Raw genomic sequence first — 25,719 nt, forward strand, 5'->3', positions numbered from 1 at the left:
GAAAACTACACATTTTAAACACTCACAAGTTAATTCCTAACCATGAATGCTGAGTGACGAAAAGGTTAAAAAAAAAAAAAATCTATCCATTGTAATGCCTTAGGAAACTGCAAACTTCTGTCCCAAACAATGTATTGCTGCGAGTGTTGAGATGTGGTGTGGAAAAACTACAACTGAAAATCTTGCTACTCTTAATGTATCGCAATATCTGAATCGCCACCATCAATATTCCTGAAAATCTTTCCCCATCTCTGCCACGCTGATTCAAATTTCGTGCTTGGAACTGGACGACAATCCCACTCACGACTTTAGCTTTGAAGAAATCTCCCCAAAACCTAAAGACCAGCGTCACCTCCCATGCCGAGGCGGCGAACCTTGAGAACAACGTTCGCACGTGTGTGTGTGTGTGTAGTTCACTTCGGTTCCCTGCTGGTCACCCAGCCAGTCTTCCCCATTACGGAGCGAGCTCAGAGCTCATAGACCGATCTTCGGGTAGGACTGAGACCACAACACATTCCACACACCGGGAAAGTGAGGCCACAACCCCTTGAGTTACATCCCGTACTTATTTACTGCTAGGTGAGCAGAGGCTTGCCCATTTGCCTCGCCGCTTTCCGGAACTCGAACCCGGACCCTCTCGATTGTGAGTCGAGCTTGCTAACCACTACACTACGCGGCGTGTGTGTGTGTTGCTACTGACGTCTTATAAACTACTACATCGGCAGTGCGCATGGTTCTCCTCACTTCATGACGTTTGATGACGTCGCGCTGTTTTTCCGCCACTGATCAACACGCTCTGTTTTGGCCAATAATAAGCCAAGGCAGCACCACGTGACCTCTGGATAGGCGCAGGCGGGAACCGGCTGTTAAGAGCAGGCTGAGGACTGAGGAGCTCAGTGTCATTGTGTGATTGGCAGTGTTTGATCGCTTGCTGTTAGTGTCAATACTATCTCTGCGATACGATTAAGATTGAAGGACAGTTTATACTTACTGCTCTCCAAAATCTGTAGTGTGTGACAGACCTGTAATATTTGGTAAGGTTGGCTAAACAGTGATACAGAAAGGGTCGTGTGTTGTCAGCAGACGGGTGAGCAGAGGTGCCGCCAGCAGGTCGTCCATATTTGTCATTATCTTTCTCACTCATTCCAAGCCAAACATGTCACCAAATGGAGCTGCAAGTGCAACATTTCATATCTAGTGAAATAGCAACAAATATAAGGGAAGATAAGCTGAAAATAAGGAAGAATGAAGGTGAAAGAGGCAGCAAATCAGAGAACACCACGCCATGACCAACTACCAGTCACCATGCAGTGAGTGACCGCTGCCCACTGGTGATCTTCCTCTTCTTTCACTACCAAAGGAAAACTTGCGCCGGTGCCTCTCCTTAGCGCCCGTGTGGACGCCCTGGTGTGTGTCGCCTTCCCCAGCAGACTAGGCGAGTGGCGAGATGAGGTGAGTGGATGACCATCAATTGTCAGAGGCCGAGGATGAGGTGCTGTAATAGTGGTGATGGCTGATGAGCCTGACATCTCAGGAGTGTCTAGGGAAGGGAAGGCAGCACCGCAGCTGCAGTGTGGACGGCAGCACGCCCACTGCCTGGTTGCCTTTGAACGTCAGGTAGGGCTTTTTCCTTGAACCAGCTGTTTGACGCCTGTCTGGTACTGGTAGGAAGTGAACACCTGCCGTCTTCCTGGAGGACAACGCCAGTGTGTGCCTGACGGTGGCAGAGAGAGAGAGAGAGAATGGCGGGGTTATAGCAGAGAACGGTAAAGGAGTAACAAAACACAGAGAGAGAGTTTGTTTCATTAACATTATTTTAACTTAAGAAAATATTGAGAGAGAGAGAGATTGATTGATTCTATTACACACCACATGTCCTAATAGTGTAACAGTTCTTTCGCTATATTGGTAACAGTGTACAGTATATATGGCTGAGATCTGGCGACCGCTGGCAACCAAACCCAAACAGCTGAGAGATAAGTAACGGGATGTCTATACTATGGTAGTGCCGATAAACCTGGGAATGTTAGGATGGAGACCAAGGTGAGCCTGTCTGGCCATGGTGTCGCATTATTCGGATCTTGGGCCAAGGAAGCTTTGGAAATCCTGAGCCTCGCGGGACGTAATCGTGGTGACATGGCTGTGACCTGTCGCGTGTGGTGCAGCTGTGGTGGAGCCGCACATTACTCCTTTGTTGTGTTGATTGCACCTGCAAGATACGTCCCTAGTGTTGCCTTTGTTCTCATAATGGCGCCACAGGACGAGGTAAGATAGTGGCAGGGCGAGGCGACATACACTAACACTGGCTCGGTGCCTGGTGGTGAAGTAGACCAGTCATGTGTGTGGTGAGTACCTTCTTCAGTCACTGCTCTCAGTGATGGTGAGTGTGTAACTGTCCAAGTCGCAGTCAAAGTGGGCTTACATGTAAATGCACAGGTTCGGGAGTGCAGATCCTGTTTGAAGCTTCACAGGTTGAGTGCCTCGCCTCACCTCACCTCACTTCCCAGGCCGCCGCCAACCCCGCTTCTTCATCCTGCAGACAACTGATTAAGGGCTTTTTCGAGTGTTTTAAGGGCTTGCTGTGTGGAAGTAGGTGGAGGGGTGGGGAGGAATGTGAAAGGGAGTGGAGGGGAGCTGGAGGTGGTGAAAAAGGTGCAAGAAAATTACTTAGGCTTTACATCACAATTTCTTCCCGTTTATTATTGAAGTTTGCATTTTTTTAATTGATAGAAATGTAAATCAAGTTATAATCCATTTTTTTTTTTATTACCGGTAACACTTTCGTTCTGTAATTTTTTACTTTTTTTTTATTAACACGCTTAGGATTGCTTTGGTGCTCGATATAAGATTTTAAAAATATCAAGAACATGACAAGTAATAATATTCATAAGATTTTGCCTAACTTTTCGTACTTTCAAATACAAAAATTGTGGCAGGGCGTAACTCGAAACACTGTTCTCCCAATTGCAGTTTATTTACAGAGCACAGAACTAGCAGCACAGCAGGCACCACAGTCTTGGTGATCACACGTCTCCAACGTCGTGTCTCCTCCTCTCATGGCCGTCTCCTCCACTGGCACGGCGGCAACACATGTAGGGAGTCCCACGCACTCGTAAGGGCCCACAACTCGCCCACACTGGCTCCTCGTGCTTGATCCCGTCGCTCGTGCCTCCCCTGCGGCACGACCTCGCACACAATCTTCGCTGGACAGAACAGGGGTAGTGGTGTGTATGGCGGTTGGTCTCCGTCTCCCGCTGCGCTGGCTAGCCTGGAAAACGTCGCCTCCTCTCATAGCTGCCGGCAAGAGCCACGTCAGTCTGGGGGGTAAACTACCTTAATTTAACCACAAACGAGCGGTAGTGAGCCAACAACACTCCGTCAGTCCACAAAAATATTAACGGTACCAAAATAGAAAACAAAAATCTTTATAGGACAAGGAATCTGTGTTTTCTTTGAGTGGGAAGCAAAAAAAAAAAAAAAAAATCGTATTCAGAAAATTTAATATGATGTAGTGTGGCAGTGCTTTCCTTCTCAACATATGAAGTGTTTGTGGCGCCGTTATTTTCACATACATACCGCTCGTTGGAGATGGCTTTGTAAACAATGGACTGAGTAAGGTTATTATATTTTGGTTATTAGTTAGAGTATTCGTTGCGTCTAAAAATGTAGTGCATTCCAGTCTGGGGGCTTTTTTTCTTGTCACGATTTTTCAAAATTAATTACGTACGTAGATATTAGGCCACAAGGACACCTCAGCCATGCCAATCCCCACCAGTGTTTGCCTGCTTTCTCCCTGTTTCTCCAGACCCATAGAGTGAAGTAGAACCAGAATCAACCACTAAAGTAGATAAATAGCCCATTACTGTGTTAAACAAGGCGATGGTTAAGTATATCCCTGTTCATACTGCCCAGTGCACACTATAACCTGGACCAACACCCCGCCCCTCCAACCCCTGTCCCTCCCCCATGTCAACTCGTCAACATTTTCTTTAATTCTCAGCGTTTTCTGGGCATTTCCTGCTGTTTCCCACCTGAAATGCATTAAGTGTTGTGACAGGAAGAAGAAATGGGGAATGGAAGTGTGTATGAGGAAATATAGTAGTAGTAGTAGTACCAGCAACAGCAGTAGTAGTAGTAGTAGTAGTGTGTGTGTGTGTATGTATGTGTGTGTGTGTGTGTGTGTGTGTGTGTGTGTGTGTGTGTGTGTGTGTGTGCGCGTGCGTGCGTGCGCGACCATCCAAATATAAGAGTCTATTAAATTTTTTCCCTTTTTTTTATGGAAAATGCAGAAGATGTTTGTTATTCTACAATATAGTGGTTAGGTTAGGCACTGTATTATATGCAGTGATGGATTAATTAAGGGATGGTAATGGCAGCCATGAAATGACTTTACTGGAGGCCACCGTGGGACCATGCAAAAACAGAGGCTAAAAATAGTTGAACCTAAAAATTTTCCAATTAAAAAAATTACCATTAAAGTTTGTCAGGGGTAAAGAGGGAGCCATGATTGTCTCACTCCTTTGGGTTCAAGACGCTCTTACTCCAGCTGTTTTTGCAGAAATAGTCAGTTTTGAGAAATTACTATGTATCAATGTTAACTAAAGTCAATAGGAACTATATATTCTTGTAACTTGATTACTATTTGTTTGTGTAAGTCATAACTGTCTGTTGAAAAGGGAATACTGTAGCAGAGGTGTCTGACATACAGACACACAAAGATTTAGTAAGATTTAGTAAGCGTTTACTGTTCTGATGATATATATAGAGCTCTGCAACACTTTAATGTAGCTTGATTGCATGTCGATCTCACAGAAGATGAACTGCTAATGAAGTTCTTGAAATAGCTCGTCATATAATCTCTGTGACCTTTGGCTCACTCATGATCTAACACAGTTATCAAGCATTTCATGTGATGGTTGGCCATGAAATTCTCTACACCTTACTGGTGAAATGTTAGGTCTCTATTGTCACCCCACCCCCAAGCCGGCTGGCATAATTACAGAATGTTGAGGTGGGTGAATGTCATGCATATCAGCAAACGAATGTTTTAGCTTGACTTCCAGAAAGAGACCTGAACTTGGCGGCTTCACCTCTGTGATGTCATAGCCTCTCTTGTCATCTTTACTCCCAGTGCCCGACGACTCGACACATGCAAGCCGTGCAGGGCAAGCTTTGTTTGAGTTTTGGGAAAACCTCTGGCAGTTATTTATGATGATACATTCTTACATCAAAGAAGGACATTATTTAATCATTGTTACTGGTACTTATTATTAAATTATTAATAAAAACTGTTAGCAATCATTGTATAGTATGTACATACAGCCTTGTTATCATGATGTTGACATGAATTAAGAGGGTGATTGGCGGCACTATAACAGTTAACAGTTAACACTGATGACTGTGTCGCAAGGTTTAAGCCTGTCATAGATTGACTTGCGTCTAAAATGTGCCATTTTGCCTCTATGACCACGTCATAAGCTATGATGGTTTATAGAAATCAGCCACACAACTTTATTTACTTTATTTATTTTTGTATAAGAGGGGAAGCCAGCCAAGGGCAACAAAAATAAAAAATGGGACAGGCCCACTTGGTTGCCAGCCTCCTTGTAGGTCTGATAGTTAGCCAAAAGATGGACAGATGTCTTGAAACCTCTCTCTTAAACAAAGTTAAGTTGTAGGAAGTTGGAAATACAGAGGCAGGCAGGGAGTTCCAGAGTTTACCAGAGAAAGGTATGAAAGGCTGAGAGTACTGGTTAACTCTTGCATTAGAGAGTTAGATAGATTAGGGGTGAGAGGAAGAAGAAAGCCTTGTGCAGTGAGGCCACAGAGGGAGGGGGGCATGCAGTTTTGACATCATGTTATTCTAAATTATCCGTGTAATATAAAATAAATGACTAGGTTTTTTCATCGTGTTATTCCAAAGTTGCATATTCTAAACACGCATAAATTGAGAAGTTCCTGTACAGTGATGCGAGAGAGCAGTTTAGTAAATATGTAAGTCAGAGAGCATCTGTACTGCGTGGAGAATCAGCCTTGCTTCAGCTTACCAGGATGAGTTTGCTTACTTTGTTGATCCACTATCTGAAGTGACGTGTTGCCAGTGTGACTTGTGTACCACTCTGCCTTTCAGAAAGTGGGTCTTTTTTTACTCTTGGTCAATGCTTCCTTACGTGAAAGATAAAGTAGGAGAGAAAATTAAAAAAGAAAAGGGGTAGGAAGTGTGGATTCAGCAGTCATTCACTTCCCATTCTTGGTAGCAGCAAGGCTTGTACCCTCCCCCCCTAACACACACACACACACACACACACACAAGCATAAAGCCCAGACCCTGTAAAACTACAACTAAGTAAACACACACACACACACACACGGTAGCTCAGTGGTTAGAGCGCTGGCTTCACAAGCCAGAGGACCGGGGTTCGATTCCTCGGCCGCGTGGAGATATTTGGGTGTGTCTCCTTTCACATGTAGCCCCTGTTCACTAGCAGTGAGTAGATACGGGATGTAAATCGAGGAGTTGTGACCTTGTTGTCCCGGTGTGTGGTGTGTGCCTGGTCTCAGGCCTATCCGAAGATCGGAAATAATGAGCTCTGAGCTCGTTCCGTAGGGTAACGTCTGGCTGTCTCGTCAGAGACTGCAGCAGATCAAACAGTGAAACACACACAGGAGGCAAGAAAACCCCACATCAAATATCAATGATTTACTTTCAAGCATAACATATTCTTAACTTGCCATATTCAATATAAAGCTTTTGTTCCTATACACAAATATACATCAATATAGAGTATGCATAAATTTTTAAAAATCACCAAGGGGAGAGGGAGAAGGGAGAGACTAGTGGTGTGGTTACAATGGCGGCGGCCGGTGCTGGGGAGGCTCCGGTTGCTGCCTCGACACACACAGTGGTGCCAGACTGAGGCAAACTAATCCTTGCAAGAGCAACAACAAAACAAAACCTATATAAGGCGTGTACTCTGAAACGCTTTGTTCCGTCTCGCCTCGCCATTGTTTCCAGAGACCACAGAAGTAACTGCTTGGGTCTTCATGGATGTCTTCATAGTAATGGTGAAGAGTGCATTACACTACCACCACAGTCACAGAAACACCCTTGAAAGCCCACAGGACTTCCACTACAGCTTGTTGAAGTTAGGCGAGACAAGACGACAAAAGTGTGAGAATACAACGCAAGTGTGCTCAATATTGCTTTTTTTTTTCTTTTTTTTTTTTTTTTTTCCTAAGCCACAGAAATTTGATGCTGTTTTGATAGACACGGCACAGACAAAATCAAGGAAAGTACAAAACCTAACCAGCACTCGGAAATGCTCAGCGCCACCTGTTTGGAATTCATGTGTAGCTATGCTGACTTTTTTTTATTTAATTTTATTTAGTTTTTGTTTTTACACACATAAACACCAAGTACAAAACAAATGTGTGTGTGTGTGTGTGTGTGTGTGTGTGTGTGTGTGTGTTCGTTCCTCCCTACTTGTGATAGAATTGAGCTTCACATGTTCTTTCAATCTCTATTAATTGTTTCCTACATATTTCTTTAAAGCTTTTTGATTATTGTCACTACACATCACCTGTGCTAGATAAACTGTGTGTGTGTGTGTGTGTGTGTGTGTATGAGCAGCATTCAGTAATATATACATTACTTGTCAATGGACTCAAGCCGGAAGTGTGTAATGCTCACCAGGCTCTCTTAAGTGTGTGTGTGTGTGTGTGTGTGTGTGTATCAACATGTAGTGACCAAGCTTGCCTCCTCTTCATTCATTTGTATTTTTTTTTCCAGCGTGTTGCCAACTACATCATTAAGCAAGCAGGGTGTGAGAATACAGCCTGTGTGTGCTCCACCACTGCAGGAGGAGAAACAGCTTGTGATAAGAGGAATACAGTCTTGTTTTGCCACCAGTCACTACCAGATACTTGATGCATCCTTTGTCTTCTCCATCACTCACCAGTGTGGCAAGAATACAGGCTGTCCTTTGCATCAGTCCACAGTAAGGAGTGAGTGCAGCCTGTGTCACCAGTACCTATCACTGTGCAGCGTGACACAAGGGCAGTGTCTTGTGTCTGCTGCATCACTACAACAGGTTCATAATTACAGCCTCAACCTGTTTCACAAATACACATACCATTCTCTTCTTAACATTGCTCCAATCTCTCCTGTACAAACCTCTGCTGTTTTTTTACAAGAGACCTATGAAGAAAACTAGATTGAACTATACAAGCTAAGAGTAACAGCTGGGATGCTAGATGGAGGATGATGTGGGAGGAGGGAGGGGATGTATTTGGTTACTTCAGCTTTAACCAGCCATCATTATGCCTCCACAGGTGTACATAGTTCACAGTCCACAGTTGTGTCCGTCTGCCAGCCATCAAAAGAGGAATACACACAAGACCTCGGCCAATGTGAGAAGCGATGTCAGGACACTGCTGGCCAGTGAAGAAGTGCCAATGCTCTCACTGGTGTCCGCTAAGCTTTTTTTTTCTGTGAATATTGTTTGTCACTATTCTTTCTGATCCTAGTCAACAAAGTGTCCCGGGAACATCTAATCCCTAAATTAGTAAATGTTCTCAGTACATTTGGTGTGGGATGCAAGTTAAGGAAATTCAGTAAATGTTGCCTTGTTTATCTAAGGGAATGAAAAACTTGTAATTGTGGAGTCTTATTTTCAGGTTTTGAGTAGAGTTTTAAAATATTCTTTCAGGAATCTTTGTGGTGAGAGACTCGCTTCTTGAAGTGATGTGAATGGGTAAGCCTGGTGAGAGCAGCAGCAGCGGCAGCAAGAGTGGGAGGAGAGCTGGGCCGACTGAATGCACTTGGGTCTTGGTGGTGCCGTGGCTTTGGGCGTCCTGCCGGGTGGTCACTCACCAGCTGTTTCAGTGATAAATATATACAGCCAGGCTGGCCAGGGAGTGAACTCCAGCACAGCACTCACCAGCAACACAAAACCCAAGGTATGAGTGACTCTGGTCGGCCATGACTGCTCCAACTCCTTACAAAGCTGGCGTGGGTGTGGTGAGATTGGCAAGGTCTTGAATCTCATTCTGCCTCAGGGTCGTTTGATTTGTCAAGTTTGTGGTCACTGTATTAGTAAATTAATATGTATTGAGCAGAAATACTTAAAAGTATTTTGGGGTTGATTTGAAGGAAACTTTGATTCAGATTCTGCAAGATGAGGTTCTTTGGTCCTCTGCTGTGTCAAGTCTGCTTGCCATCCAAACTATTGTGTAGCTCTTGACTCTACCTAGGAAACTAAAAATGAAGGAAGCAATGCCACTAACTTTGAAATGTATTGATAATAATGTATATGTACGTACACTTTCTTTGAGATACAGTCAGACATCCACCATACTTCACAAACCACAAAGCAGTAATGAAGAGAGGGCGTAGCAATAAATAGATAGAAGACGCTGACGTCACCACATACAGACTCCCATTCACGGTCTGCAGCGTCTCCTCCCTCTCAAACCACAGCTCCTGAGTCTGCCACAGCAGAAGCCTCACCTTTAGGGATCAGAGGACATCTGCCAGCGGGACAGACTCCTTGCTGGTGGTGAGAAGGAAGAAAACGCCTACAAGTGACTGGTGTGACGCGAGGTCTTGGTGTATTCTCAGACAGTGGTGACGGAGAGGAGGCCCTTCACCATCTGCTGGTTGGCCTGGTGGGGCGGCGGGGGCGGATTGAGGGGCACCATGGGGGTCCTCGTTCCATAGGCCGGCTCCTCCACTTCCCGCTTCCTGGAGGAGGGAGGCTTTCTGTGGGATGCATCCAGGGTGGCTGAAGTCTTCCTCCTGCTGGAGTGGTCTCGCCACAGTGCCTGGTGGAGGCCATTCTCCAGGGTGCTGGGGCGTGGGGGGGCCGGCGCTGGGTCATCATGGGGAAGGTGCACTGGGGTAGCCTGAGACTGTGCTGGCTGGGGCTGTGGCTGTGGTTGCTGTGGCTGCTGTTGTTGCTGTTGCTGCTGCTGCTGCTGTTGCTGCTGCTGCTGCTGGCGACGCAGCAGCTCATGACGCCGTCTCCGCTCTCGCTCTTTTTCCAGATGACGCTTGCGCTCCTCTCGACTCCAGTAGCGACCAAGCTGAGGACACGAGGGTAGAGGGTGAGGAAGGCCAGCTCAGAGAAGACAAGAGGGTGAGGACCAGCCACCAGTGTGATGAGACAAGAGGGTGAGGAAGGCCAGCCACCATAGCAATCAGTCACCAATACCAGTGAGAGAACATCTTATATTATCATTAGTCAAGGTCTGCCATTTTCATTTCTTCAACCTGTTATCAAGATGTGGATCAGAACAAGTGGTATTTTATCTCTTAACATTTCACAGTGAAGTTTACATAAATTTTCTTTGATCTAGATCAGTGTTCATCTACCACATTAAAAAGAACAAAATTGGTCCTCAAGCAAAGTGGCACAGGAGTGAAATAGACTCGGCAGCCATTACCACTGAGCCGGCGGAGAACTTAAAGGATCAAGAGGAATTTATAGAAGACGACATTTTCCATAGAATTTTTGACTTGGAATATAACTATCCTTCATTTCTGGATTGGTGACCCTGTGTACATTGCAGGTCTGGCTAAGGAAGGGATCTACTGACTGGTGAAGCTATGTGCCATGGTGCCCTGAGGAAGTGGTCTGTGACTGGCTGGTGGTGGGCTGTGTTGCCTCACTGACCCTCACTACACCAACCCTCAGCATGACACCTGAACTCACTCACCAGCCTGCTTGTGCTGCTGGCCAGACTCACCAGTGCTTCCCTTCAACCGTCAGCCACACCACACTACCACACTCAGGTATGCACCATCCCTAACACCACTTCTGTAAATGTCATTCTGCCCATAACCTTACAGACAAACACACACTCCCCCAAATATCTCTCTCTTCACACACACACACACACACAGTGCTCGTCATGGTATGCTGGTTGAGTGTCTCGGCATAATGCGGTGACAAAACACCATGGCCTCCCATACAGGGGTTCTCATTCTGTCAGGGCATTATGGCAGTTACCAGCAGTTAGCACGATGTTACTGCCTCCCAACACACACCACAGTACCGCCTCAGTGCCCGCGTGGCTGTCATGGTGAGAAGAAGGGTTGCACCATTGTTCTCTCATTTGCATCATCTTTTGTCTGTGTATCCCTCTGTTTCTGGGGTGTACCTTGGTTACTATTGGTAAAAGGAAGATGTTAATGCCTGTAACTGTAGTTCAGACCACAGTGCCTCACAAAGCTGGGCTCCAGACAAGAGAAATAGTGGTGAATGTTGGTGGCATGAAGCATTTCAAGGACAAAAGTGGTGTCATGTTAGTCTGCTAAACCTCAGCCTGTTCCCTCAAAAGAAGAAAATGGAAATTATTCCATTAAGCACCACAACAGCTGAAGTCATATGGCACTGCTAGGGTTAATGGGTCTCTCAGAGAAAACATCTGTACATACTTTTTAACTGTGCTCAAAATACAGCTAGAGAGTACACCTAACATACTGACAGAGAATTGAAAGAAAAAACCTACATCTGCTTTCTGACACAGATCAGGCTGAGGTTTAGCAAACAGTAACTTGACACCAGCGTTGTCCTTGAAATGCTTCACCCAGTTCCTCACACCAACATTCACCACTATTTCTCTTGTCTGGAGCACAGCTTGTGAGGCCCTGTGGTCTGAGCTATAATTACAGGCATTAACATCTTCCTTTTACCCATAGTCACCAAGGTACACCCCAGAAACAGAGGGAAACACAGACAAAAGATGGTGCCAATGAGAGAACAAAGGCACAACACCACTTCTCACCACAATAGCCACACGGGCACTGAGGCGTATGGTGTGTTGGGAGGTAGTGGTGTCATGCTATCAGTTGGTACCTGCCATAATGCCCTGACAGAAAGAGACCCCGTATGGTAGAAAATGGTTATTCGTCATGGCATTATGCTGGAGGAGCTTGCCTGAAAGAAAACCATGACGAGCACTGTATAATACCTCGCCCCCCCCACCCCTCTCTCTCTCTCTCTCTCTCTCTCTCTCTCTCTCTCTCTCTCTCTCTCTCTCTCTCAGACCACAGGGACCCACAGTGTCCCCCCACAGTATGTTGACATACCCACAGTCACTCCCCACAGCCCTTCCCCTGCCCTCTCTCTCAGACTGACCTTCATCTCTGACATGGCATCATCGTCAGTGGTGAGTCCAGCGCGTTCCTCATTGATCTTCAGCGCTCTCTCCTTCAGAATCTTGCTCCTGACCGGCCGCTGTGTGATATAGCGTGTGCCGTCAGGTCTGCGCTTCACCTGCCCAGAGAAGCAAAGGTTGAGTACACGAGGGAGAGAAACTGACAGACATTTCCTTCCTACATGTGTGGAGGAGGGACAAGAATGGCGAAGAGAGAAGAACCTGTGTAGCTTGAGTATATGAGGGAGAGAAACTAACAGGAATCTCCTTCTAACATAGAACAATCCACAGGTAGTTGCAGAAGAGGGGCAAGAGTGGTGAAGAGAGAACCTATGTGGCTGTGTGGGTGAGGAGAGATGTGCTGGGTGTCAAGGTTGAAGATAGTGAGAGTGCCATTGGAACAGCCTAAAGAGGGAGTTTTGTAGGAAGTTCAGTAAAGAGTTCAATGATAAAAGCCTGTATTGGAGGAAATGTGTGTGTATTTTTACAGGAATGAGTGGAACTTGTCAAAATTTTAGAACCTTATAATTATATTTCCTTAAACTGTGCACATTGTTTCCATTTCCTGGTGTGTGTGTAATTCACCTCAGTTGCCTGCTGGTCACCCAGCCAGTCTTTCCCATTATGGAGCGAGCTCATAGACCGATCTTCGGGTAGGACTGAGACCACATCAACACACTCCACACACCGGGAAAGCGAGGCCACAATCCCTCGAGTTACATCCCGTATCTATTTACTGCTAGGTGAACAGGGGTCACACATTAAGAGGCTTGCCCATTTGCCTCACCACTTTCCGGGATTCGAACCCGACCCTCTCAATTGTGAGTCGAGTGTGCTAACCACTACACTACGTGGTTTGTGTGTGTGTGTGTGTGCAATGTAACATGACAGGGGGACTACGGCAGCAATTAGAGCCACCAGTCGTAATTCCTGAGACTGAAGTGTCAATCCTGTCTGAATAAGAATAAAGGCGAGCGACTTCAGACTTTCCACAACTCAAGAGTCTGAACCGTCACAACTTGCCTTCCACTCCATCTTGACGGGTTGGTCGTGGTGGGGCCGTGGCGGAGCACGGGGCGGCAGGCCACGTGGGGTGGTGGCCGGGGTGGAGGGGGCAGTGGTGTCCCTGCTGAGTGCCTGGCGGAAGAGCTGCTGTTGGAGCCAGATGGTCTGCTGCAGGTTGGCTGCGTTGGTGTACATGGTCTGCGCCGGCAGGAAGGTCACGTAGTTCCTGTTGCTCTCTGTGTCTGGGGGGGCACCAGGGGGCTTATGGGGCGGAGGCTGGGGGGCGGTTGGGGCCTGGTCTGACTCGTGGCCTCGCCCGCTGCCGCCAGACTTGTGTGGGAGGGACGCGTGCAGCGGGGGAAGCCTCATGCAGCGGCGGCAGCTGTCACAGGAAATGGCGGAGTATGTGTCGGACTCGAGGCTCACCTGAGGGAGGCAGACCAAGTTAGAATGAGGAAGAAAGACACCACAAACAAAGTACATTCTGCAACACTTCTGTGCTGCTGCATCTCATCTGCTCTCAAAAGACTCTTTGAAGGCTGTGTTGGTCATGAAGGGTGTTCTTGTGACAGATTAACAGGATTTCTACATAATCAAAATCACCTCTGTTGTCTTGGAAAGTAGACCACAACAGTAGAGAGCAGTGTCCAAGACCAGTGTAGAGTGTGAGAATTGTGGCCTAAGTGAAGGTGTGGTGCTCTGAGGTGGTCAGCACATGTGGTAGGAATAAGGAAAGTTGACACCAGTTGAGTTGGAGAAAATGTGACAGAAGCCAGACAAGATGGATCACCAGAGTGCAGGGAGTTGGAGTTGGAGTGGAGTGGAGTGGAGTGAAGGGAGAGGGAGAGGCTTAAGCAGCACAAAGGTAATGCAGAGACTTGCTGAGAGGAAATGGTCAATGGGTGAACAGGTCAAATAAATCACATTTTTCTGTCAATAATGGTACATGTGAAGAGAGTGAGTGTTGAGTTGTGGAGCGACACTAACCTGGAGAGACTGGTCATGTGTGGGCGGGCAGAGGGTGAGGGTGGACTGGCGCAGGGCGGGGTCCTGGCCCAGGCTGAGCTCCAGGGCGGGGGCCTGATGGGTGCTGCCTGTTGAGTCGCCGGTATTGTAGGCAGAGGAGGAGTCCCGCTCCTCTTGGGGCTTTGGGGGGGTCGGGGAGGGCTTGGTGGAGGGAGGTGAGCGTGGCTGAGGATTCTCTCTCACCCACTTTTCCACAGACTGCTTCCTCTCCGCCGCTCGCCGCTCCCGCACACTGCCGCCGCTGCTGCTGCTGGTGCCGCTGCCCCGGCCAGCCCGGCCTGCCTGTGGTGGCAACATCTTCTGCTGGGTCTGTGGGCGGGGCTGGGTGCTGGCCCGGCCCAGGGTGCGGCGCCGCCCCGTGCCGCCCGGCTCGTATGGGACACAGTAGATCGGCTCATCAGACTCGCTGGCATCTGGGATGGACTCATAGATGTGCTCCGACTCGGACCCGGCCGGCAGCGGCGTCCGTGCCGGCGGCCGTCCCGACACAGACCCCTTGGCTGGTGACCGCCGCTGCTGCTGCTGTGCTTCATGAGGAACTTTGTATGGGGCCTCCACCTCCCTGGGGCCACCCCGCCGCCCCGCCTCCATATCCTCACACTCCTGTGCCAGCTCAGCCATTTTCTCCCCCAGCACGGCCATCTCCCGGTCTATGGTGGCAGCACCAGCCACCTTCACCTGCAACACACCAGCCACTCACCTCAACATTCAACACTGAACACTGGCCCTGTCTGAGGCAACACACACCGCACCTTGCTGGCTGCACCAAGGAGTGCATGGCCCACATCACGTTTTGTTGCTGCCTAAAGACATTCCAAGGACCAAGCAGTGTGAGCACCAAGTGCCTCAAGCACCAAACACCTTAAGGCCCATCTCAATCACCATCTGACTTGACCACCATCCATCCCAGCACCAAGCCACTAAACAAGCAGTGAGTAAATGGCCCTCTTCACCACCCCAATCTGTGCCTCTGTGACAACACTCATCCCTCTGGGGTCTCCCTGATCCCACCACTGGTCTCCTATGGCTCCTCTCCTCCCCTCCCCATCTTCCTCCACTTGACACACCCATGCCACTTCAATCTGCACCTCCTAGCCATCAATCACCCCACTCCAACATTCCACAGCTTTGCATCTCCCACTCACCACTGTCTCCCCACCTCACCACTCTGGTCTTCCTTCACCCCTTTCCTGGTGAATTCCTGAACTCCCTGCCTGATTCTGTATTCAAGGCACTTCTTTTAACCCAATTATATTTATATTATTCTTTACCTTTCTTTGGGGCCCAGCATTCTCTGTGGGCCTTTTTATTTTGCTCTTTTTGCTGCCTTCTCTTACATTATAAAAAGTAGGAAGGTACATTTTTTGAGGGTGAAGATAGAAAATGAGTAATTAGTGATAGAAAAATGGAGCAAATAAGACAAATTACTGAGAGCAAAATAGGGTGAGAAGACAAATTACTGAGAAAAACGGGGTAAAAGTCAACTTAGTGAAAAAAAAATAGGGAAGAAAGAAATGATTGAGAAAAATAAGGTGAGAAGACAAATAAGTCAGAAAAATAGGGAAGAAAGACAAATTAGCAATAGAAAAGTAAAATTAAACAGAAAAATGGTATAAAACAACAAATCAGTGAGTAAAATGGGGTAAAAAGAGAAATGTGAAAGATAAATTGGTATAAAAAAGACAAACTAGTAAGGAAAATGGGATAAAATGAGAAATTAGATAGAAAGTTGGGTAAAAAGACAAATCAGCAATAAAAATTAAGCAAAAAGACAAATTAGCAATAAAAAAATGGGGTAAAATGACAAATTAACAGAAAATTGGTATAAAAAGACAAATTAGCAAGAAAAATAGAATAAAAAGAAATTAATAACAGAAAAATAGGATGAAAAGACAAATTGGTAAGAAAAATAGGTAAAGAGACAAATGAATTACATAAAAATGGGTTGATAAGAAAATGGGATACAATTCTGGAAGTCCCACCTGTGAACTCCTGGATGAGGTGGATGAGGCTGAGGAGTCTCTCTTGGAAGGCTTGCGCTCACAGGAGGAGGAGGAGGACGAGGAGGAGGAGGACCTGGTGGTGCTGGCACGCACTGAGTCCTCCTGGGAGATCTTCTTGCTGTCACCACTGTTGCTGCTCCTCACAGACAACACCGGGGACCTGCCAAGACAACACCATCATCATCACCCTTAACATCATCACCAGCACCATAATTATCACCACTACCCTTACCATCACCATCACCACCACCATAATCATTACCACTATCATCATCACTGCCACCATCATCAATACCCATACCATCACCACCACCATAATCATCACCACTATCATCACCATCATCACCAGCATATGAAAATAGAAACATCATTTTTTTTTTTACACAAGGACAACAAAACAAAAAAAAAGGCCCTTCAAAACTGTAGGTTCCCTAAAATATTTTAAGGGAATTAGCCAAAAGATAGGGACTAATGGTGCTGAAGGGGTTTAAAGCAACAGAGTAATGACGTCACTACCAGCAAAGAAGAACAGAGTAGAATTAGAACCTTTACACATGTATGGCAAGGGTGGGCAAACTTTTCTGTGCTAGGGCCACATTAAAAAAAAAAATCACAATCTTATAAGGCCACATACTATATCACCCTAAAAATCATTAATATACAAAATAGAAAAAAAAAAAAAAAAAAAGGGTTCTGAAGAAAAATCCATTCTCACACGCATATACACTTTCGGGAGGAAAATTAAATGCTCACAATACTATTTGGTGTTATTCATTAACTTGCCCTTTCAATTTTACTAACATTTGTCAGGCAGCATAAATTCCATAGCTTGTCCACACCTGCTCTATGGCAACTCAAATACAGAGCAGGTGACATCAGTAAGAAAACACCAACTAACCTGCTTGTGAGGAATTCGGAGTTCGCCTCAAGAAGCTCCACCTCCTCCTCTTCCTCCACCACGTCCTCCAGTACCTCGCCTTCCACCAGGTCGTCCTCATCCTGAAAAACAACACACGCAGATCAAAGGTCAAAGGTCAACTCACACAAAGGCTGATTGATGAAGTTTGAGGTATAAGTCACTGGAAATTAATAGGTCATGGAGTTACTGGAAATATTTGAGTTCTGGGAGTGGCTGGAAATAACTAGATGAGAAGTTACTGGAAATTAGTTCTGAATGAAAGTTCTGGGAGTCACTGGAAATAACTGGAAAATGAGAAGTTACTGGAAATTGTCGAGTTCTCAAATAGTGACTTGAAATAATGTGTCATGAGAGAACTACTGGAAATAGTTAAGCTTTGGAAGTCACTGGAAATAAATGGAAGATGAGAAGTTACTGGAAATTGTCGAGTTCTCAAATAGTGACTTGAAATAATGTGTCACGAGAGAACTGGAAATAGTTAAGCTTTGGAAGTCACTGGAAATACTGAGACCCCTTATATTGAGTTTAGAAATAGTTAACAGAAATACTGTGTTCTTTAAAGTTACTGGAATTAAATGTGTTCTAAGAGTCAATGGAAATATAAAACTGTGACTGAACATTACTGGAAATAATTGAGTTCTGTAATGGTTAAGGGAAATTATTGGGGTTTGGAGAAAGATACCAGAAATAGTAGGTTTCAGAAATGGCCACAGGAAATGACAGGTAGTGAAGACAGCAGGGAGTTCCAGAATGTGCCAGTGAAAAGGATGATAGGATGACAACACTGGCAACTCCTGCACTAGTGAGGTGGAGCAAGCAGTGATAAGGTGCAGATCTTGGCTCACATTCTCAAACACTTCTCTGCTTCACCTCCACTACTCCAAAAGGCTTTATTTAAATTTACACTAATTTTTTAAGGTGTTTTTACAATTCTAGAGGCAGAGTGACATGATTTCTGCATTATTAACTGGAGAAAGACTTGAAAATCCCATTAATCATCTCTTTGGCCTTCAAAAATAGTCAGGAACAGTATTTTTAAGTGTTTTTATGGTTTCAAAAGCAGAATGACAAGATTTCTACATAATTAACTGGTGAAACACTTTTGAAAACCCTGTTATTCATCTCTTTGGCTTTGGAAAATAGTCTTGGTAAGAGAATAAAGCATTTTTATGAGTGTTTTTATGGTAATAGATGCAGATTGACAAGATTTCTATATTATTAACTGGAGAAACACTCTTGAAAACCCGCTAATCATCTCTGTGGCCTTGGAAAATAGTCATGCATGGTGAGAGAATAAAACATTTCTAAATAGAGACCCTTAACTCTTGCACTAGTGAGATAGAAAAATAATGATATAGAAAAATAAATAAGTTTAAAGTGCTACAGTTTATCATTGAGAGGGATGGAGTGAAGACTATTGATAACTCTTGTATTAATAAATGAGATGGACAGATTCTAAAAGCCTTTTTTTTCTATGTAAGAGGGGCACTGGTCAGCCAAGGACAAGGACAACTACAATAAGTGACAAAAAAGACAAAAAAAGCCCATTGTGGTGCCAGCTCTTAAGTAAAAGTTCCAGAATTGTATAAGTGCCTTCAAAACTCCCTATTGAAAGGCCTCATGTCACAAGAAGCAGGAAATACTAGACGCAGGCAAGGAGCTCCAGAGTGTATGAGAGGAAGGGATAAGAGAGAGAGTATAGATTGACTCTTGCATTAAGGAGGTGGACAGAATGTGAGAGATGATAGAGTGTGCGAGAGAAAGGGATAAGAGAGAGAGACTATAGATTGACTCTTGCATTAGGGAGATGGACAGAATATAAGTGAGAGATGGTAGGAAGTCCTGCACAGTGAGGCCACAGGAGGAGAGGAGGCAAGCAGTTAGTGAGATCAGGAGAGGTTGGCATGAAAATAGCAGTAGAAAATGACAGGAGTGGAATATGAAAGTTAGCAAGATTAGGAGAGCATTTAGCATGAAAATAGCAGTAGAATATACCAGCAGTATAAGACACTCACGTAGTACTGGGTGCGGGAGACGAGCAGACTGACTTTGGTGCCGCACTGAGCAAACAACTCCTCCGTCTGTGTCTTGGTGGTCAGCTCAACGCCATTAATCTGAGGGAGGAAGGCAGCACGTCAGAGCCACGAGCTGTTTTAAAGCTTGTCGTAATCTCTTCAATACCAGGACAGGTTTTCATATTCATTCTGGTTACTGTTTTGGTAATTTTAAACAGCTTCAGAAACATATGTGGGGATTAGAATAGTGAAGACTAGCCATTAATCTTTTGATCTCCATACAGCCTTCCTAATGTAAATAAAACTGTTTAATTGTACCCAAAAATCAAGGTAAAAATACGTCTCAGTACTAAAGGGGTTAACTTGGTCTTATCTCTGAAGGGAAGGGAAGGGAAGGTTAGGTTAGGTTAGGTTAAGTTAGGTAGGTTAGTTTTATGTTAGATTAGGTTAGGTTAGGTTAGCTGAAAGTTTGTTTTGGTTTAGTTGGCAGGGGAACCCAAAATGGACTGAATTTTACGCCATAAAAATCTGAGGGTAAAACTACCATATTTGGCAAACATACGACCGTGCGGATGTGTTGAGTTCCGTTTGTAGTATTGGTTGAAGCTGCAATAATAGTAATACTTGGTTTTGTAACAGAGTGGTTGATGAATGGAACTTAGTAATAATGCCAGTGGTGAGTCAATAGGAAGCTTTTAAAAGAAGATTAGAAAGAAGATTAGATAAATTTATGACTGGGGATGATAGAAGGAATTACGTAGCTTTGCTCATACTGGGAATGCCACATTAGGCCTACCAGGACAGCCTATTGCAGCTTACCTCTTATGTGCTATCATCATCATCACCTTCTTCATTTACTACCATCACCACTATTATCATCACCACCACCACCAACATCATCATTTACAACCTCCATAATTTACTACCACCATTTACTATCATCATCACTACCACCATCATCACCACCTCACCTGTAGAATCTGGTCGCCTATTCTCAAGCGACCGTTTCTGCTGGCCACTGTTCCCTGCTCGATCTGCGACACCAGCACCTCCGTCACCACGCCCTTGTACGCCTGCTGCCCCGCCCCATCCTCGCCCCCGCCCTCGTCCTCCGCCCCCTCCACCTCATGCTCAGCGACGTGCGTGGGCGGGGGCGCGGGGCGTTGCTGTAGTAAAGAGTAAGACCAAGCTTCTCCTCCGCCGATGTTCTCTCCAATATGATCTCCTGCAAAGAGGAAATTTATTGTTGAGAGAGAGAGAGAGAGAGAGAGAGAGAGAGAGAGAGAGAGAGAGAAGGTATAGTGTTCATACAGTACTATTTCATCAGGGTTTACTTAAATTTACACGATTTTTTTAAGGTGTTTTACGGTTCTAGAGGCAGAGCGACAAGATTTCTGCATTATTAACTGTAGAAACATTCTTGAAAATCCCGCTAATCATCTCTGTGGCCTTGGAAAACAGTCGTGGTAAGAAAATAAAAAAAATTTTAGCAAGGTTTTTACAATTCTAGAGGCAGAATGACAAGATTTCTGCATTATTAATTATAAAAACACTTGAAAATCCCGCTAATCATCTCTGTGGCCTTGGAAAACAGTCGTGGTGAGAAAATAAAACATTTTTTAGCAAGTTTTTTACAATTCTAGAGGCAGAATGACAAGATTTCTGCATTATTAATTATAAAAACACTCTTGAAAATCCCGCTAATCACCTCTGTGGCCTTGGAAAACAGTCGTGGTGAGAAAATAAAACATTTTTTAGCAAGTTTTGATAATTCTAAAGATAGATAGAGTGATAAGATTTCTATATTATCAACTGGAGAAACACTCTTGAAAAACCGCTAATCATCTTTGTGGCCTTGGAAAACAGTGTTGGTGAGAGAATAAAGTGTTTCCCAATTAACCTCACTGACTCACCCTGCAAACCATGAAGGTATTAAGACATCTTCCCTCTGATCCCAGGTGACTGAAACGCTTTGCTCTCCCCATCACTGCTTTCCAGAGGCTCCAATGGAAGATACTCGTGTTTTTAAGAGTATTTTTAAGGTTCTGGTGATAGATTGGCAAGAATTCTAGTTTGCTAAAAGGAGAAACTGTCTTGAAAACTCGGCTAGTTGTCCCTGTGGCCTTGGAAAATCGTCGTAGTGAGAAAGAGGAGGCGTTTCTGAATAAAAGCGTCAGAGCAATCTTCTGCAATACGTTAACCCCACGCCCTTACCACTTCCCGAGACCACAACATAGATGAAGTTATACGTGCATTTAATCATGTTTCATCATGATACATTGACGATATTTCTGCATTATATTAACAACAGGATCAATCTCTAGAACCGGTATTAGCATCTGTATGGCCTTTGAAAATAGTCGTGGTGAGAGAGCAAAGCGTTTCTGAATAGAGGATAAAGACATTGAGAGTAAGCTGAATATTGCAAGCTTGGTCACGTTGGCTTTCTAAAGATGTGAAGGAACGGGATGTGATTTAAAGAGGCGAACGACTGGAAGACACTCAGTAATCAGGTTAATGGTGGCAGTGGTGAGTCAATGGAGAGCTTTGCAAGACGAGATAACATTGTGACTAGAAATGATACGTGGAATTAAGATACATGGGTAATGTTTTATAGAGAAACTCACGTAGAGGCCCTGGTGTGTTAATGTAGCTTCTCTCTCTCTCTCTCTCTCTCTCTCTCTCTCTCTCTCTCTCTCTCTCTCTCTCTCTCTCTCTCTCTCTCTCTATCTATCTCTACTCTCTACTCTCTCTCTCTCTCTCTCTCTCTCTCTCTCTCTCTCTCTCTCTCTCTCTCTCTCTCTCTCTCTCTCTCTCTCTCCCTTCTTACCTACCGTATTTATACTCTCTCTCTCTCTCTCTCTCTCTCTCTCTCTCTCTCTCTCTCTCTCTCTCTCTCTCTCCATTCTTTCATCTCTCCTTCTTACTTCCCGTGTTTATATTCTCTCTCTCTCTCTCTCTCTCTCTCTCTCTCTCTCTCTCTCTCTCTCTCTCTCTCTCTCTCTCTCTCTCTATCGCGATGATCAAAGGCAAAATTTATAACAAGATTTTTAGAAAACTGTCAACGAAACAAACAAGCAAGATAGAGTCCTGCTGATGTCCTCCTCCTCCTCCTCCTCCCTCCTCCTCCTCCTCCTCCTCCTCCTCCTCCAATTCCATTTTATCCTCTTTCTCCTCCTCCCTCTCTTCCTCATTTTCTTCCTTGTCAACAGAATTCACTATGCGAAAGGAGAGAGAGAGAGAGAGAGAGAGAGAGAGAGAGAGAGAGAGAGAGAGAGAGAAAGTAGATCGATATATAATTTCGTGTAATCCTGTGAAACTAATATCACCACAATGCTAACAAATCTCTCTCTCTCTCTCTCTCTCTCTCTCTCTCTCTCTCTCTCTCTCTCTCGTCATGGAAACCTATAATTTTTTCATCATATTTTTCCATAATTTTAGAAACTCCTTCCTGGTACTTTCTCTCTCTCTCTCTCTCTCTCTCTCTCTCTCTCTCTCTCTCTCTCTCTCTCTCTCTCTCTACTTTCCTTCCTTTCTCTGTCTGACGAACAAAGGAAGAAAAACAATTATGTGATTTTAAAGAGACATTACGAGAGAGAGAGAGAGAGAGAGAGAGAGAGAGAGAGAGAGAGAGAGAGAGAGAGAGAGAGAGAGAGAGAGGCGGTTACTGAAAGGGTTTCTGATCTTTTGATGGCGTGTGAAGAGAAGTTGGATCTCTCTCTCTCTCTCTCTCTCTCTCTCTCTCTCTCTCTCTCTCTCTCTCTCTCATACGCACGCACGCACGCGCACACACACAATCGAACAATCATGTACAATTGCCTCCCTTGCTCCATTGTGAAAGGGAAGGAAGAAAGGAGGAGGAGGAGGAGGAGGAGGAGGAGGAGGAGGAGGAGGAGGAGGAGGAGGAGGAGGAGGAGGAGGAGGAGGACACAGAAAGCAAAGCGAAAGTTACACAATCAATCTAATTATCCTCTTCTCTCTCTCTCTCTCTCTCTCTCTCTCTCTCTCTCTCTCTCTCTCTCTCTCTCTCTCATAATGAATAACAAATAATGAAGAAAAGATTAAAAAGATCCATTTTATTCATTTTTTTTGCATTATTTACTTTCCTTTCCCTTCTTCCCTCTTCCTCTTCCTCTTCCTCTTCCTCTTCCTCTCTATCTCTCTTCTCTTCATCTCTCTACCTTCACCTCTCTACCTCCTTTTCCTCCTCTCACCTCTCATTCCTTCTTCTTCCTTCACTTCTCTCTACCTCCTTTTCCTCCTTCTTCCTTCACCTGTACTCTCTTCCTCCCTTCTCTTCCTCTTCCTTCACCCTCCTCTCTCTTCCTCCCTCCCTCCTCCTCCTCCTCCATTCCTTCCTCTCCCTTCAACTGTCCTCTCTACCTCTCTTCTCTTCCTCCTCCTCATCTCTTCCTCTTCCTTCATCCTCCTCGCTCTTCTTCCTTTCCCTCTCCTTCCATTCCTTATTTCCTTCCTTCCTTCTTCCTTCCCTCTCAGATATACCTCCTCTCTCTCTCTCTCTCTCTCTCTCTCTCTCTCTCTCTCCTCCAAGTCTCCACCCTTCTCTCTCCTTCTAGATACTCCTTTTTTCCTCTTCCTCCACAGTACAACCACATCTCTTTCCCTCCTTACCTCCTCCTCTTCCTCCTACTCCTAGACACATCTCCTTCCCGCCTTCCCTCTCTTTCCTCCCTCCTAGCAACATTTCCTCCTCCTCCTCCTCCTCCTCCTCCTCCTCCTCCTCCTTCTCCTCTCCTATCTCCCAAACACATCTTCCTCCTTCTTCCTTTTCTGAACACCTCCTTCCCGCCTTCCTCTCTTTCCTCCCTCCTAGCAACATTTCCTCCTCCTCCTCCTCCTCCTCCTCCTCCTCCCAGACACACATCTTCCTTCCCCTCCCCATTCCTTCTTCCCTTCTCACCTCCCCAGCAAAACACACCTCCTTCTCTTCCCTTCCCTACAGAAACACCTCCTCCTCCCTATCTCCTCCCAGCTACACCTCTTTCCCTCCTTCCCTTTCCTCCTCTCCTCCTTTCTTTCCCTCCACCTCTTCCCCCCTTCCTTCCCTCCTCCCTCCTCCCTTTCCTTACCTCCAAGTCAATCTCCTGCTCCAAATATTGCGAGATGGACTGCGGGAGGTCGCCGGGGAAGATGTAGTCGCCGTCAGGAGAATCTGAGTCACTCCCGTCCCCCACAGCCACGCCCACGCCCGCCGCCGCCGCCCACGCTGACGCCGCCACCTCCCACTCACTCACGCCCATCAGGGAGATCTGTGGGTGGTAGGTATGGTGAGGAAAATAGGTAAAGAGGAAGAAATGGTGATGATAATGGTAGAAATAAAGACGTGGAGGAGGTAATGGTGATAATGGTGATGATAATGGTAGAAATAGAGGTGAAGAGGAAGTAATGGTGATAATGGTGATGAAATGAAGACGTGAAGAGGAAGTAATGGTGATGATAATGGTAGAAATAAAGACGTGGAGGAGGTAATGGTGATAATGGTGATAATGGTGATGATAATGGTAGAAATAGAGGTGAAAAGGAAGTAATGGTGATGATGGTGATGATGATGGTAGAAATAAAGACGTGAAGAGGAAGTAATGGTGATGATAATGGTGATGATGGTAGAAATAAAGACGTGAAGAGGAAGTAATGGTGATGATGGTGATGGTGATGGTAGAAGGAAGAGGAAGATAATGGTGATGATAATGGTGATAATGGTAGAAATAAAGACATGAAGAAGAAGTAATGGTGATGATAATGGTAGTAATAAAGACATGAAAAAGATAATGGTTATGGTGAAGAAAATGCGTTAAAAAAAGGAAGAAATAATGGTGATGATAATGGTGAAAGGAAAATAAGTAAGGAGGAAGAAGAAATGGTGGTGATATTAATGGTAGAATAAAGATAGTAATGGTAATGGCAGGAAAGACACGAAAGGTAAAAAAAAAATAATGGTGATAATAATGGCGGGAAAAAAAAAAACGTTTAAAAGGAAGACATAATGGACTTAATAGTGGTGATGGTAATGGCAGGAGACGAAAAAAAGAAAAAAATAATGGTGATAATAATGGCACAAGGAAATGGGTAAGAAAGAAGAAATGGTGAAAATAATGGTAATGATAATAATCTGAACAAATACGTCAATGGAACAAATAATGGTGATAATAATGATAATAATAATGACAATAATTTTAATCATACGTACAGAAAACTGAGTAAATAGACGAATGCTTACAGAGAGAGAGAGAGAGAGAGAGAGAGAGAGAGAGAGAGAGAGAGAGAGAGAGAGCGCAACACACCTCGGTCTGTGTCCCAGTAGTGTTGTTCAGACCATCATCACTTTCATCCTTCTCTCTCCCCTCCTCCCCGGCAAGAGTGGGGGTGCGGGGGGCGGGCTGCGGGGAGGGCGGGTGTTGCTGGGTGTTGTTGTTGTGGGGGCGACGCAACACCTGCACCATTATTGGCTCCTCCGCCTCCTGGAACACTTGGACAGCCTCCGTGTGACTTAAACCGCTCACATCCTGCCCGTTCACCTGCGAGAGGGAGAGAAAAGGGGGTATTAGTGGTGGTGGTGGTGGTGGGTAGTAGT

The 25,719-nt window shown here is 45.3% G+C and overlaps 1 protein-coding gene and 1 long non-coding RNA gene across 4 annotated transcripts in view; one reads left to right on the plus strand and one right to left on the minus strand.

Moving 5' to 3' along the window:
* Positions 1-872: 872 nt before the first annotated feature.
* LOC123511858 lies at positions 873-12,707 on the plus strand. Of its 3 annotated transcripts, none has more exons than XR_006676964.1 (4): positions 873-1,452; positions 7,790-10,213; positions 10,570-10,792; positions 12,219-12,707. It is a non-coding gene; the product is annotated as an uncharacterized LOC123511858 (long non-coding RNA). The 3 variants fall into 3 exon arrangements; XR_006676966.1 differs by lacking the exon at positions 873-1,452 and adding an exon at positions 1,599-1,617; XR_006676965.1 differs by lacking the exon at positions 873-1,452 and adding an exon at positions 3,051-3,324.
* Positions 6,686-25,719, minus strand: part of LOC123511856 (slo-interacting protein 1-like) — a 184,597-nt gene continuing 165,563 nt past the window's right edge. Inside the window, 11 exon segments of the mRNA XM_045267906.1 lie at positions 6,686-10,083; positions 12,141-12,278; positions 13,183-13,590; positions 14,152-14,868; positions 16,173-16,353; positions 17,092-17,192; positions 19,128-19,226; positions 20,099-20,289; positions 20,292-20,352; positions 24,218-24,397; positions 25,430-25,663. Coding sequence (XP_045123841.1) covers positions 9,616-10,083; positions 12,141-12,278; positions 13,183-13,590; positions 14,152-14,868; positions 16,173-16,353; positions 17,092-17,192; positions 19,128-19,226; positions 20,099-20,289; positions 20,292-20,352; positions 24,218-24,397; positions 25,430-25,663 — 2,778 coding nt within the window. The 3' untranslated portion in view covers positions 6,686-9,615.

Source organism: Portunus trituberculatus, chromosome 32 (assembly GCF_017591435.1).
Source record: "Portunus trituberculatus isolate SZX2019 chromosome 32, ASM1759143v1, whole genome shotgun sequence".
NCBI classification, from domain to species: domain Eukaryota; kingdom Metazoa; phylum Arthropoda; class Malacostraca; order Decapoda; family Portunidae; genus Portunus; species Portunus trituberculatus.